Source organism: Somniosus microcephalus, unplaced genomic scaffold (genome assembly GCF_052327205.1).
Source record: "Somniosus microcephalus isolate GS21.2 unplaced genomic scaffold, FLI_Smic_1.0 unresolved_chr4, whole genome shotgun sequence".
Taxonomy (NCBI): domain Eukaryota; kingdom Metazoa; phylum Chordata; class Chondrichthyes; order Squaliformes; family Somniosidae; genus Somniosus; species Somniosus microcephalus.
This window is the reverse complement of record NW_028225182.1, coordinates 50,671,983-50,686,791: the sequence shown is the minus strand read 5'-3', so window position 1 is coordinate 50,686,791 and position 14,809 is coordinate 50,671,983. Positions and strand designations below refer to the sequence as shown.

Below are 14,809 nucleotides of genomic sequence, written 5' to 3'. Positions count from 1 at the left end.
TTACCCCTCTCTCTGCCCCTTTCCCCCCTCTCTCCCCCTTTCCCCCTCTCTCTCCCCCTTTCACCCCCTCTCTCTCCCCCTTTCCCCCCTCTCTCTCCCCCTTTCCCCCTCTCTCTCCCCTTTACCCCTCTCTCTCCCCTTTCCCCCCTCTCTCCCCTTTCCCCCCTCTCTCTCCCGCTTTACCCCTCTCTCTGCCCTTCCCCCCTCTCCCCCTTTACCCCTCTCTCTCCCCTTTCCCCCCTCTCTCCCCTTTCCCCTCTCTCTCCCCTTTACCCCTCTCTCTGCCCTTCCCCCCTCTCCCCTTTCCCCCTCTCTCTCCCCCTTACCCCCTCTCTCTCCCCCTTCCCCCTCTCTCCCCTTTACCTCCTCTCTCTCTCCCCTTTCCCCTCTCTCCCCCCTTTCCCCCTCTCTCACCCCCTTTCCCCCTCTCTCTCCCCTTTTCCCCCTCTCTCTCCCCTTTCCCCCCTCTCCCTCCCCCTTACCCTCTCTCTCCCCCTTTACCCCTCTCTCTCCCCCTTACCCCTCTCTCTCCCCCCCTTACCCCCTCTCTCTCCTCTCTCTCCCCCCTTTACCCCTCTCTCTCCCCTTTAGCCCTCTCTCTGCCCCTTTCCCCCTCTCTCCCCCTTTACCCCTCTCTCTCCCCTTACCCCTCTCTCTGCCCCTTTACCCCTCTCTCTGCCCCTTTACCCCTCTCTCTGCCCTCCCCCTCTCTCTCTCCCCCTTTCCCCCCTCTCCCTACCCCCTCTTCCCCCCTCTCTCCCCCTTTCCCCCTCTCTCTCCCCTTACCCCTCTCTCTCCCCTTTCCCCCTCTCTCCCCCTTTACCCCTCTCTCTGCCCTCCCTTCCCCCTCTCTCTCCCCTACCCCCTCTCTCTCCCCTTTCCCCCCTCTCTCCCTCTCTCTCCCCTTTACTCCTCTCCCTCCCCCTTTTCCCCTCTCTCACTCTCCCCCTTTCCCCTCCTCTCTTCCTTTCCCCCTCTCTCTCCCCCTTTACCCCTCTCTCTCCTTTACCCCTCTCTCTCCCTTTCCCCCTCTCTCTCCCCCTTTCCCCTCTCTCTCCCCTTTACCCCTCTCCCTCCCCCTCTCTCCCCCCTTTCCCCCTCTCTCTCCCCTTTACCCCTCTCCCTCCCCTCTCTCCCCCTTCCCCTCTCCCCTTTCCCACTCCCCCTTACCCCTCTCTCTCCCCCTTTCCCACCTCCCCTTTACCCCTCTCTCTCCCCTTTCCCCCCTCTCTCCCCCTTTCCCTCTCTCCCTTTACCCCTCTCTCTCCCCTCTCTCCCCCTTTCCCCCTCTCTCTCCCTTTACCCCTCTCTCTCCCCCCTTTCCCTCTCCCCTTTACCCCTCTCTCTCCCCCTTTCCCCCTCTCTCTCCCCCTTTCCCCCCCTCTCTCTCCCTTTCCCCCTCTCTCTCCCCTTAACCCCTCTCCCTCCCCTCTCTCCCCCTTTTCCCCCTCTCTCTCCCCCTTTCCCTCTCCCCTTTACCCCTCTCTCTCCCCCTTTCCCCTCTCTCTCCCCCTTTCCCCATCTCTCTCCCCCTTTCCCCCACTACTCCCCCTTTCCCCCACTCTCCCCCCTTTCCCCCACTCTCTCCCCTTTTCCCTCTCTCTCCCCCTTTCCCCCCTTTCTCTGCCCTTTCCCCCTCTCCTCTCCCCTTTCCCCCTCTCTCCCCCTTTACCCCCTCTCTCTCCCCATTCCCCCTCTCTCCCCTTTACCCCCTCTCTCTCCCCATTTCCCCCTCTCTCTCCCCCTTTCCCCCTCTCTCTCCCCCTTTCCCCCCTCTCTCCCCCTTTCCCCCTCTCTCTCCCCTTTCCCCCTTTCTCTCCCCCCTTTCCCCCTCTCTCTCTCCCCCTTTCCCCCCTCTCTCTCCCCTCCCCCCTCTCTCCCCTTTTCCCCCTCTCTCTCCCCCTTTCCCCCTCTCTCTCTCCCCCCTTTCCCCCTCTCTCTCTCCCCCTTTCCCCCCCTCTCTCTCTCCCCCTTCCCCCCTCTCTCTCTCCCCCTCTCCCCCCTCTCTCTCCCCTTTCCCCCCTCTCTCTCTCCCCCTTTCCCCCTCTCTCTCTCCCCCTTTCCCCCCTCTCTCTCTCTCTCTCCCCCTTTCCCCCCTCTCTCTCCCCCTTTACCCCTCACTCTGCCCTCGGTGCCAGAGGGGAGGGGTGTTTAACCACCGCACCGCGCAGTGACAAGGTGAATTGAGACTTCGCCAACAAAACCTGGATTCAGGTGGCGTCGAAGTCTCCGTTTTGTTTGGCTCGTGGGGCAGCTGCGCCCCCTTTCCAGCCAGTTACCTGTGGATGCCGGAGCATTCTATGCACAGGGTGATGCCGAGGTTGATGCTGGCCATTCTGGCAGTGGCTCGCTGCAGTCGCAGCACTCAGCGTTCCCGGGGGTGCCTTGCACCTGCTCCAGGCCCTTCCCCTTTGCTGGTCTTGCTTCGCCGGGGAAGTCGAAGACGCCTGTAGACACGGACGAAGCCCGCTCCAACTTCTGAAAAGACACCAAGCAGAGCCTCAACAAAGGCAGCTCACAGTTATATATATGTATTAAAAAAAAGGTATAGCCCCTCGCTCGGCGGGGTCAGGAGGAGGAGTTTCGGAAGGGCTGCTAACTAAGTTCTCTCGTGGCTAGCCTGGGTAAAGGCACCGTGTGCCTCGGACTCTTCCATCCTCCGTCTGATTTCAACTTGGCGGTGTGCAAAGGGTGCGTGAGACCACACCTGGAGCACTGTGCACAGTTCTGGTCTCCTTATCTGAGAAAGGATAGACTTGCCTGAGAGGCGGTGCAGCAAAGACTCACCAGATTGATTCCTGGATGAGAGGGCTGTCCTATGATGAGAGATTGAGTAGAATGGGCCTATACTCTCTGGAGTTTAGAAGAATGAGAGGTGATCTCATTGAAACACACCAGATTCTGAGGGGGATTGACAGGGTAGATGCTGAGAGGCTGTTTCTCTAGGCTGGAGTCTCTAGAACCAGGGGTCACAGTCTCAGGATAAGGGGTCGGCCATTTAAGACCGAGATGAGGAGAAATTTCTTCACTCAGAGGGTTGTGAATCTTTGGAATTCTCTACCCCAGAGGGCTGTGGATGCTGAGTTGTTGAGTATATTCAAGGTTGAGATCGATAGACTTTTGGACTCGAAGGGAATCAAGAGATGTGGGGATTGGGTAGGAAAGTGGAATTGAGGTCGAAGATCAGCCATGATCTTATTGAATGGAGGAGCAGCTCGTGGAGCTGAATGGCCTACTGCTCCTAATTCCTTTTTTTAAATAATTAGTGAGGGGTAAAAATCAGCCAGGGCTCCTGTTCCCGATCACTGCCCAGTAACACCTGCGGGAAAGTGCACCAGTGTGATGTCAGGCAAGCGACGATCCGCCTTGGCTGTGATGTACTCATGGTCGAATATCATGCCAGCAATCACTATCTAGCGTCATATATTAAGAAAGGTCATTTGGGTAAGATATTGGAGGGCAAGTGAAACCTGTACCCCAGTGAGAGTCAGTGCCCGTGGAACTGTACCTCAGTGAGAATCAGTGTCTGTGGAATTGTACCCCAGTGAGAGTCAGAGTCTGTGGAACTGTACCCCAGTGAGAGTCAGTGTGTGTGGAACTGTACCCCAGTGAGAGTCAGTGCCCGTGGAACTGCACCCCAGTGAGAGTCAGTGTCTGTGGAACTGTACCCCAGTGAGAGTCAGTGTCCGTGGAACTGTACCCCAGTGAGAGTCAGTGTCTGTGGAACTGTACCCCAGTGAGAGTCAGTGTCTGTGGAACTGTACCCCAGTGAGAGTCAGTGCCTGTGGAACTGTACCCCAGTGAGAGTCAGTGTCTGTGGAACTGTACCCCAGTGAGGGCCAGAGTCTGTGGAACTGTACCCCAGTGAGGGCCAGAGTCTGTGGAACTGTACCCCAGTGAGAGTCAGTGTCTGTGGAACCGTACCCCAGTGAGAGTCAGTGTCTGTGGAACTGTACCCCAGTGAGAGTCAGTGGGTGTGGAACTGTACCCCAGTGAGAGTCAGTGTCTGTGGAACTGTACCCCAGTGAGAGTCAGTGTCTGTGGAACTGTATCCCAGTGAGAGTCAGTGTCTGTGGAACTGTACCCCAGTGGGAGTCAGTGTCTGTGGAACTGTACCCCAGTGAGAGTCAGTGTCTGTGGAACTGTACCCCAGTGAGAGTCAGTGTCTGTGGAACTGTACCCCAGTGAGAGTCAGTGTCTGTGGAACTGTACCCCAGTGAGAGTCAGTGTCTGTGGAACTGTACCCCAGTGAGAGTCAGTGTCTGTGGAACTGTACCCCAGTGGGAGTCAGTGTCTGTGGAACTGTACCCCAGTGAGAGTCAGTGTCTCTGGAACTGTACCCCAGTGAGAGTCAGTGTCTGTGGAACTGTACTCCAGTGAGAGTCAGTGTCTGTGGAACTGTACCCCAGTGAGAGTCAGTGTCTCTGGAACTGTACCCCAGTGAGAGTCAGTGTCTGTGGAACTGTACCATAGTGAGGGTCAGTGTCTGTGGAACTGTACCCCAGTGAGAGTCAGTGTCTGTGGAACTGTACCCCAGTGAGAGTCAGTGTCTGTGGAACTGTAGCCCGGTGAGAGTCAGTGTCTGTGGAACTGTACCCCGGTGAGAGTCAATGTCTGTGGAACTGTACCCCGGTGAGAGTCAGTGTCTGTGGAACTGTACCCCGGTGAGAGTCAGTGTCTGTGGAACTGTACCCCGGTGAGAGTCAGTGTCTGTGGAACTGTACCCCAGTGAGTCAGTGTCTCGGGAGGGGGTTGAATTGGAGACTAAGACAATAGGTTGGCCTTTGATGAGTGCGGCAGTACCGAGTAGTTGTCCTCTCGGCTTTCGTTGAACGCTGTCGCGATGCTTGACTGTACCGCCAGGATCCAGGTTTGCTGGTGTTTCTCAGAGTCAGCTTGGAGCATGCAGCTCCTGCCAGGACACAGAACAAAGACATAAAAATAAGGAACCTTGTTCACGACTGAAGGCATCCAAAGTAGTACGTAAACAGCGTAACATTTCAAACCATCAAGTTCAATATGTCTGTACGGCATTATAGAACATTTGTACACTCAAATGTTGGAATTACACACTCCCAGGGCAGGTACAGCACGGGTTAGATACAGAGTAAAGCTCCCTCTACACTGTCCCATCAAACACTCCCAGGGCAGGTACAGCACGGGTTAGATACAGAGTAAAGCTCCCTCTACACTGTCCCATCAAACACTCCCAGGGCAGGTACAGCACGGGTTAGATACAGAGTAAAGCTCCCTCTACACTGTCCCATCAAACACTCCCAGGGCAGGTACAGCACAGGTTAGATACAGAGTAAAGCTCACTCTACACTGTCCCCATCAAACACTCCCAGGGCAGGTACAGCATGGGTTAGATACAGAGTAAAGCTCCCTCTACACTGTCCCATCAAACACTCCTAGGGCAGGTACAGCACGGGTTAGATACAGAGTAAAGCTCCCTCTACACTGTCCCATCAAACACTCCCAGGGCAGGTACAGCACGGGTTAGATACAGAGTAAAGCTCCCTCTACACTGTTCCATCAAACACTCCCAGGGCAGGCACAGCACGGGTTAGATACAGAGTAAAGCTCCCTCTACACTGTCCCATCAAACACTCCCAGGGCAGGTACAGCACGGGTTAGATACAGAGTAAAGCTCCCTCTACACTGCCCCATCAAACACTCCCAGGGCAGGTACAGCACGGGTTAGATACAGAGTAAATCTCCCTCTACACTGTCCCATCAAACTCTCCCAGGGCGGGTGCAGCACAGGTTAGATACAGAGTAAAGCTCCCTCTACACTGTCTCATCAAACACTCCCAGGGCAGGTACAGCAAGGGTTAGATACAGAGTAAAGCTCCCTCTACACTGTCCCATCAAACTCTCCCAGGGCGGGTGCAGCACAGGTTAGATACAGAGTAAAGCTCCCTCTACACTGTCTCATCAAACACTCCCAGGGCAGGTACAGCACGGGTTAGATACAGAGTAAAGCTCCCTCTACACTGTCCCATCAAACACTCCCAGGGCAGGTACAGCACGGGTTAGATACAGAGTAAAGCTCCCTCTACACTGTCCCATCAAACACTCCCAGGGCAGGTACAGCACGGGTTAGATACAGAGTAAAGCTCCTTCTACACTGTCCCAACAAACACTCCCAGGGCAGGTACAGCGCGGGTTAGATACAGAGTAAAGCTCCCTCTACACTGTCCCATCAAACACTCCCAGGGCAGGTACAGCACGGGTTAGATACAGAGTAAAGCTCCCTCTACACTGTCCCATCAAACACTCCCAGGGCAGGTACAGCGCGGGTTAGATACAAAGTAAAGCTCCCTCTACACTGTATGTGTGCCAATACCAGTACACTTATTTTGCATACCTGTGTGTGTATATGCTAATATAGTACCAGTGAACAGCTTCCATTCATGGAGTGAACGTCAGTTAAGTGTTGCCCTGCATAGTGTCTCCAATTGCAGGGATAACTTAAAAAAGGAATTATTATTCGTTCTCAGGAAGTGAGCCAACTGGCAAGGAATGCATTGATTGGCCATCCCCAAACTGAGTGGCTTTTTAGGGCAGTTAAGAGCTGGTGTGGAGTCACGGATTAATTAGGGACAGTCAGCATGGATTTGTTAAGGGAAGGTTGTGTCTGACTAACTAGATTGAATTTTTTTTGGAGGTAACAAGGAGGGTCGATGAGTGTAGTGCGTTTGATGTAATCTCCATGGATTTTAGCGAGGCTTTTGACAAGGTCCCACATGGCAGACTGGTCAGGAAAGTAAAAGCCCATGGGATCCAAGGGAAAGTGGCAAGTTGGATCCAAAATTGGCTCAGTGGCAGGAAACAAAGGGTAATGGTCGAAGGGTGTTTTTGTTGCTGGAAAGTTGTTTCCAGTTGGGTTCCACAGGGCTCAGTAGTCGGTCCCTTGCCTTTTGTGGTATACATCAATGATTTAGAATTCAATGTAGGGGGCATGATGAAGAAGTTTGCAGATGATACAAAATTTGGCCGTGTGGTTGATATTAAGGTATGAAGGGATATGGCCCAAAGGCAGGTATATGGAGTTAGGTCATAGATCAGCTATGACCTCGTTGAATGGCGGAACAGGCTCGCGGGGCTCAGTGGCCTTCTCCTGTTCCTATGTTCCTATGTCAGGAAGAAAGCTGTAGACTGCAGGCAGATATCAAAGGACTGATCATGTGGGCAGAAAAGCGGCAAATGGAATTCAATCCAGAGAAGTGTGAGGTAATGCATTTGGGGAGGGCTAACAAGGCAAGGAATGTACTATAAGTACTGAGAAGTATAGAGGAACAGAGGGACCTTGGAGTGCATGTCCACAGATCTCTGAAGGTAGCAGGACAGGTAGATAAGGTGGTTAAGAAGGCACACGGGATACTTTCCTTTATTAGCCGAGGCATAGAATATAAGAGCAGGGAGATTATGCTTGAACCGTACAAAGCACTAGTTAGGCTGCAGCTAGACGACTGGGTGCAGTTCTGGTCACCACATTACAGGAAAGATGTGATTGCACTGGAGGGGGTACAGAGGAGATTTACCAGGATGTTGCCAGGACTAGAGAATTTTAGCTATGAGGAATGATTGGAGAGGCTGGGGTTGTTTTCTTTGGAACAGAGGAGGCTGAGGGGAGACTTGATTGAGGTGTATAAAATTATGAGGGGCCTCGATAGAGTGGATGGGAAGGACCTATTTCCTTTAGCAGTGAAGATCAGTAACCAGGGAGCATAGATTTAAAGTAATTGGTAGAAGGATTAGAGGGGAGTTGAGGAGGAGTCTTTTCACCCAGAGGGTGGTGGGGGTCTGGAACTCACTGCCTGAAAGGGTGGTAGAGGCAGAAACCCTCATCACATTTAAAAAGTACTTGGATCTGCACTTGAAGTGTCGTAACCTACAGGGCTACGGACCGAGAGCTGGAAAGTGCAAGGTGCAAGGAAAGAAACTGCAAAGTGCTACAGTACAAAGGGATCTGGGGGTCCTGCTGCATGAAACACAGAAGGTTAGTATGCACGTGCAGCAGGTGATCAGGAAGGCCAATGGAATCTTGGCTTTTATTGCAAGGGGGATGGAGTATAAAAGCAGGGAAGTCTTGCTTCAGTTATACAGGGTACTGGTGAGGCCACACCTGGAATACTGCGTACAGTTTTGGTTTCCATATTTAAGAAAAGATATACTTGCTCTCGAGGCAGTTCAGAGAAGGTTCACTCGGTTGATTCCGGAGATGAGGGGGTTGACTTATGAGGAAAGGTTGAGTAGGTTGGGCCTCTACTCATTGGAGTTCAGAAGAATGAGAGGCGATCTTATCGAAACATATAAGATTGTGAGGGGGCTTGATCGGGTGGATGCGGGGAGGATGTTTCCACTGATGGGTGAGACTAGAACTAGGGGGCATAATCTAAGAATAAGGGGCTGCCCTTTCAAAACTGAGATGAGGAGAAACTTCTTCACTCAGAAGGTAGTAAATCTATGGAATTTGCTACCTCAGAGAGCTGTGGAAGCTGCAACATTAAATAAATTTAAAACGGAGATAAGACAGTTTCCTAGCTGATAAGGGAATTAGGGGTTACGGGGAGCGGGCAGGGAAGTGGACGTGAGTCTAGGTTCGGATCAGCCATGATCCTATTGAATGGCGGAGCAGGCCCGAGGGGCCGTATGGCCTACTCCTGCTCCTACTTCTTATGTTCTTATATGTTCTTATAAGTGGGATTAGGCTGGAGAGCTCTTTGTCGGCCGGCACAAACATAATGGGTGAAATGGCCTCCTTCTGTGCTGACAATGTCTATGATTCGATGGAGTTAGATCAGGTAAAGATGGCAGGTTTCCTTCCCTAAGGACATTAGTGAACCAGTTGGGTTTTTCCGACAACCCGACAGCTCCTTGTTCACTTTTACTGGTAAAAACTTTTTATTTCCAGATTTAAATTTTTTTTTAAATCCTTAAACTGCCATGGTGGGGGTTTGAACTAATGTTTTCTAGATTACTAGTCCAATAACATTACCACTACACTAAAAAAGCATACGGGATACTGGCCTTCATAAATGGAGGCATAGAGTACAAAAGTAAGGAAGTTATGATGTAAACCTTTATACAACACTGGTTCGGCATCAACTGGAGTATTGTGTCGAATTCTGGGCACCGCACTTTAGGAAGGAGGTGAAGGCCTTAGAGAGGGTGCAGAAAAGATTTACAAGAATGATTCTAGGGATGAAGGACTTCAGTTACGTGGATAGACTGGAGAAGCTGGGGTTGTTCTCCTTAGAGCAGAGGGGGTTGAGAGGAGATTTGATAGAGGCGTTCAAGATTATAAGGGGTCTAGACAGAGTAGATAGAGAGAAACTGTTCCCATTGGCGGAAGGGTCGAGAACCAGAGGACACAGATTTAAGGTGATTGGCAGAAGAACCAAAGGCCACATGAGGAAATACTTTTTTACGCAGCGAGTGGTTAGGATCTGGAATGCACTGCTTGAAAGGGCGGTGGAGGCAGACTCAATCGTGGTTTTCAAAAGGGAATTGGGTAAGTACCTGAAGGAAAAAATTTGCAGGCGGGGAAAGGGCGGGGGAGTGGGAGTAGCTGAAAAATCAGGGCTGGGAATTAAACATTGCAGGGTATAACATATTTAGAAAAGATAGGGAGGGAAAAAGAGGAGGTGGAGTAGCTGTGCTTATTAGGGATAACATAATCTCAGTAGAACAAAGTGACGCAGATATCAGCAAGACAAAATGGAATCCATATGGATAAAGATAAAAGATAATAAAGGATCAATCACACTAATAGGCGTAGTCTACAGACCATCTAGTGGAAGGGAGGTGGAGGAAGAAATATGCAGACAAATTAGGGAAATGAGTATAAAACATAGAATAATATTCATGGGGGATTTCAACTACCCCGATATTAATTGGACTTAAGAGGTAGGTAAAGGAGATTTAGGGAATGGAGTTCCTACAATGTTTACAGGACTCCTTTCTAACCCAATATGTAAAAAGCCCAACAAGGGAGGATTCGCTATTGGATCTAGTAATGGGGAATGAACCAGAGCAGATAAGAGAAGTAAAAGTAGGGGAACATTTAGGCAATAGTGACCATAATATAAAACGCTTTAAGATGATAATTGAGAAGGACATAAGTATGATGAAAACCAGATTAATAGATTGGAGAATGCTGATTTTGAGGGGCTGAGAATAGAACTTGGGAAAAAAAATGGGCAACAATATTGGCAAACAGCGATGTAGAACAGCAATGGGAAACTTTTAAAACGGTGTTCAACAGAGTGCAGGAATAATATATTCCATATTTTCTGCTAAAAGGAAAGAGCAAACCAAACAATAATGAAACTCCATGGATGAATAAAGCCATAAGGGAACAACTGAGGGTAAGGAAAGAGGCATACATTAAATACATAGAAAGCAGGGGAGTGCATGATAAGGGAGAATACAAAAAGATAAGGAGAGAAGTCAAAAAAGCAATTAGGGACGCAAAAATTAAATTATCAAGGAACATAAAACAAAATAGTAAAATATTTTATCGGCACATCAATAAAAATAGGAAGGTTAGGATGGGACTAGGGCCATTAAGGGATAAACAGAATAATACCACAGGTAACAATAGAGAGATGGCAGAAATATTAAATCATTATTTTGCTTCACTATTTACCAGGGAGATAGGACAGGTGGACCTGACATTGGATGATGAGATTAGTAATGAGAGAAGTGCATTTAAAATTTTAAAAAGGGGATATATTAAATAAACTAATCAAACTCAAAGAGGATAAAACCCCTGGTCCGGATGGATTGCATTCCATTTTTTAAAGAACCTAGGGAAGAGATAGCAGGCATTACTACACAAATTTAATAATTTGTTAGAAAAAGGTGTAGTGCCAGAGGACTGGCGGATAGCTAACATAATACCTGTATTTAAGAAGGGGGATAGAACATGTCCAGGGAATTATAGACCAGTCAGCTTAACATCAGTGGTAGGAAAAATAATGGAAGAAGAAATAAAGGAGAAAATAGAAGAACATCTAGAAACCAAAAATATAATAATGAATAGTCAGCATGGATTTCAACAGAGAAAGTCTTGCTTGACGAATCTTATTAAATTTTGTGAAGAGGTAACAGAGAGAGTAGACAAGGGTAATGCAGTAGATGTAATTTATCGAGATTTTCAAAAGCCCTTCGATAAGGTACCCCAGAATAGACTGATGAACAAGGTCAGAGAATGCGGAGTCAGGGGACAAGTAGCAGAATGGATTGCTGACTGGCTTCAGGACAGAAAGCAGAGAGTGGGAGTAAAGGGTAGCTATTCACAGTGGCAGAAGGTGGGTAGTGATGTTCCACAAGGATCAGTGCTGGGACCACTGCTGTTCACAATTTACATTAATGATTTAGACTTTGGAATCAAAAACACAATTTCTAAATTTGCGGATGACACCAAATTGGGTTGGATAGTCAATACTGAGGAGGACTGCAACAAATTACAGGAGACATTAATAAACTTGCAGAATGGGCATATAATTAGCAAATGAAGTTCAACACCGATAAATGTGAGGTATTACGTTTTGGTGGGAAGAAGAGGGAGGTCACTTATTACTTGGAGGGTGCGAGTCTGGGTGGGGTAGAGGAACAAAGGGATCTCGGAGTACAAATACACAAATCACTAAAAGTAGCGACACAGGTTGGCAAGGCCATAAAAAAAGCAAATCAAGCACTAGGGTTTATTTCTAGAGGGATAGAATTGAAAAGTAGGGAAGTTATGCTAAACCTGTATCGAACCTTGGTTAGACCGCACTTGGAGCACTGCGCACAGTTCTGGTCGCCATATTATAAAAAGGATATCGAGACACTGGAGAGGGTGCAGAGAAGATTTACAAGGATGATACCAGAAATGCGAGGGTATACATATCAGGAAAGGATGAACAGGCTGGGTCTCTTTTCTCTTGAAAAAAGAAGGCTGAGGGGTGACCTAATAGAGGTCTTTAAAATTATGAAAGGTTTTGATAGAGTGGATAGAGAGAGAATGTTTCCACTTGTGGGGAAGAGCATAACTAGAGGCCATCAATATAAGATAGTCACCAAGAAATCCAATAGGGAATTCAGGAGAAACTTCTTTACCCAGAGAGTGGTGAGAATGTGGATCTCGCTACCACAGGGAGTGGTTGAAGCGAATAGTATCGATGCATTTAAGGGGAGGCTGGACAAGCATATGAGGGAAAAGGGAATAGAGGGTTACGCTGATAGATTTAGATGAGGAAAGACGGGAGGAGGCTCGAGTGGAGCATAAACGCCGGCATGGACTGGTTGGGCCGAATGGCCTGTTTCTGTGCCGTATATCCTGTGTAATTCTATGTAAGTGCTCTTGCAGCGAGCCGGTAAAGACTCGACGGGCCGAATGGCCTTCTGTATTGTAACCATTCTGTGATTCTATGATATGATTCACTACCAGACCTCATGTTCTGTTGGATAGTCACTGAGCGGAGTGTCAGATGGTGACTGGTTTTTCAACGCCCACTTCAATGTACCGAGACAGGAAGCAGCAGCCCTCTTTCACCATCAGTCCCTTCCTGTTTCTGTTTAAAGGAACTGTCTTTGACTGTTTGTACACAGCAAGGGTCCGATTTTGGAAGATTCGGGGTAGGGAGGTGGGGTGTGGTTATCTTAAATTATTCTCGAGCAATTAGTGAAGCTAGGGTTGTTCTCCTTAGAGCAGTGATGGGTAAGATGTTCAAAATTATGAGGGGTTTTGATAGAGCAAATAAGAAGAAAGTGTTTCATTAGCAGGATGATTAATAACCAGAGGACACAGACTGAAGATAATCGGCATAAGAACCAGGGGGGAGATGAGGAGAATGTTTTACGCAGCGAGTGGTTGTGATCTGGAACGCGCTGCCTGAAAGGGCGGTGGAAGCAGATTCAATAGTAACTTTCAAAAGGGAATTGGAGAAATACTTGAAAAGGAAAAATTCGCAGGGCTGTGGGGAAAGAGCAGGGGAGTGGGACTAATCGGAGAGCTCGTTCAAAGAGCTGGCACAGGCACGATGGGCCGAATGGCTTCCTTCTGTGGTCTAAGGTTATGTGACCACATCTCCAGAAATGCGACAATTAGAGTTGGTAGGTCATGGGAACTGCCGTTCACGAGCTGACCCGCACAAGTCATGCAGCCTACAGGCAACCGAGGCATCACAATGAATAACTGATTCCCTGTGAAGAGCTCGTCAAAAATATCAAACTCGTTTTATACGCAAATGCTGTTTTTGGAACTGAACGGAAAAATCTTTCTGGACACAAGGCTGGAGCAAACTACAGCGCCACAATTCAAACAGAATGCAGAAAGTTGGGTAAGAGGGAGAGGAGAGAGGTATGTACGAGACTGATCTGTCAGCAGTTGTACAGGTCAATGTTTTGTCAAACAGAGCTTGTAGGGCAGTGTGTGCCTCTTCTCCAATCCACAGACGCTGAATCCGATTGTAGAGTGTATAATAAATTTGAAGTCCCTTTGCACTGTCTGTTCAATGGTTCGAAGCTGACTCCATATTGCTTTCAAGACTGAGATTGCTAGAGTTGTGTTGGGTAAGGGTATCAAAGGCTATGGAGCAAAGGCGAGTAAATGGAGTTGAGGTACGGAACAGCCCTGATCGAATTGAATGGGGGAGCAGCCCCGAGGGGCTGAATGGTCAACATTGCTATGTTCCTGCAGATAACACGCATTGCCATCAAACACTTAAAATAAAAAATAAACATTATTTTCTTTAGTTTTACTGCGGAACAAGTCTGAAAATAGGAAGCGAGGGAATGGGATTAGCCCATGCACGGCATCAAAAACAGTTTGTGCGAGCGCGTTACCATTCCTGGCCCGGGTGTGACTGAGAACCGCGAGCTCCGCCTGCCCTCATCTGGTCAGCGTCCTGAGCAATTTGAAAGGGCCACCGTGCGTTGGCTGTGAAGGCAAATTCACACTCACTTTGAGGGGGACACTACTTCAAAGCAGAATCGTCTCTCGTTGTCTGCACCGGTCTTGACTGTACACAGGCGAAGGTCTTCCACCACAACCGTCAGATTGTCCTACAACATCATAGAGTCATAGAATGGTTACAGCACAGCAGGAGGCCATTCGGCCCATCAAACCCGTGCCGCTTCTCTGCGAGAGCACTTCAGCTAGTCCCACTCCCCCACCCATTCCCCGGAGCCCTGCAAATTTTTTTCCTTCAGGTACTTATCCAATTCCCTTTTGAAAGTCGTGATTGAGTCTGCCTCCACCACCCTTTCAGTCAGTGCATTCCGGATCCTAACCACTCGCTGCGTAAAAAAGTTTTTCCTCACGTCGCCTTTGGTTCTTCTGCCAATCACCTTAAATCTGTGTCCTCTGGTTCTTGACCTCTCCGCCAATGGGAACAGTTTCTCTCTATCTACTCTGTGTAGACCCCTTATAATCTTGAACACCTCGATCAAACCTCCTCTCAACCTCTTCTGCTCTAAGGAGAACAACCCCAGCTTCCAGTCTATTCACGTAACTGAAGTCCTTCATCCCTAGAATCATTCTCGTAAATCTTTTCTGCACCCTCTCTAAGGCCTTCACCTCCTTCCTATAATAATGAATTGAAAATATAGCTTCATTCAACTAATTAGCACATTTCAGAATCACACACAGGTTCAAAACTCTTTCCATTCATTATGGAATCCGAATGGACTCATTCATAGATATACCTAGAATCGATAGCACAGAAATGGACCGTATGGCCCAACTAGTCTGTGCCGGTGTTTATAGTCCTCCTCCCACTTTAGGTGTCAGCTGAGGCTCAGTGGGTAGGAC

At 48.9% G+C, this 14,809-nt stretch overlaps 2 protein-coding genes across 2 annotated transcripts in view; one reads left to right on the top strand and one right to left on the bottom strand.

Moving 5' to 3' along the window:
• LOC147091073 (arf-GAP with coiled-coil, ANK repeat and PH domain-containing protein 2-like) overlaps nucleotides 1-14,809 on the bottom strand; it is a 204,535-nt gene that overhangs the window by 24,371 nt on the left and 165,355 nt on the right. Inside the window, 4 exon segments of the mRNA XM_085977535.1 lie at nucleotides 2,185-2,331; nucleotides 2,334-2,478; nucleotides 4,804-4,912; nucleotides 13,961-14,061. Of these exon segments, the coding sequence (XP_085833661.1) occupies nucleotides 2,185-2,331; nucleotides 2,334-2,478; nucleotides 4,804-4,912; nucleotides 13,961-14,061 (502 nt within the window).
• Nucleotides 1-14,809, top strand: part of LOC147091074 (uncharacterized) — a 163,675-nt gene that overhangs the window by 130,664 nt on the left and 18,202 nt on the right. The gene's annotated exons all lie outside the window — the stretch shown is intronic.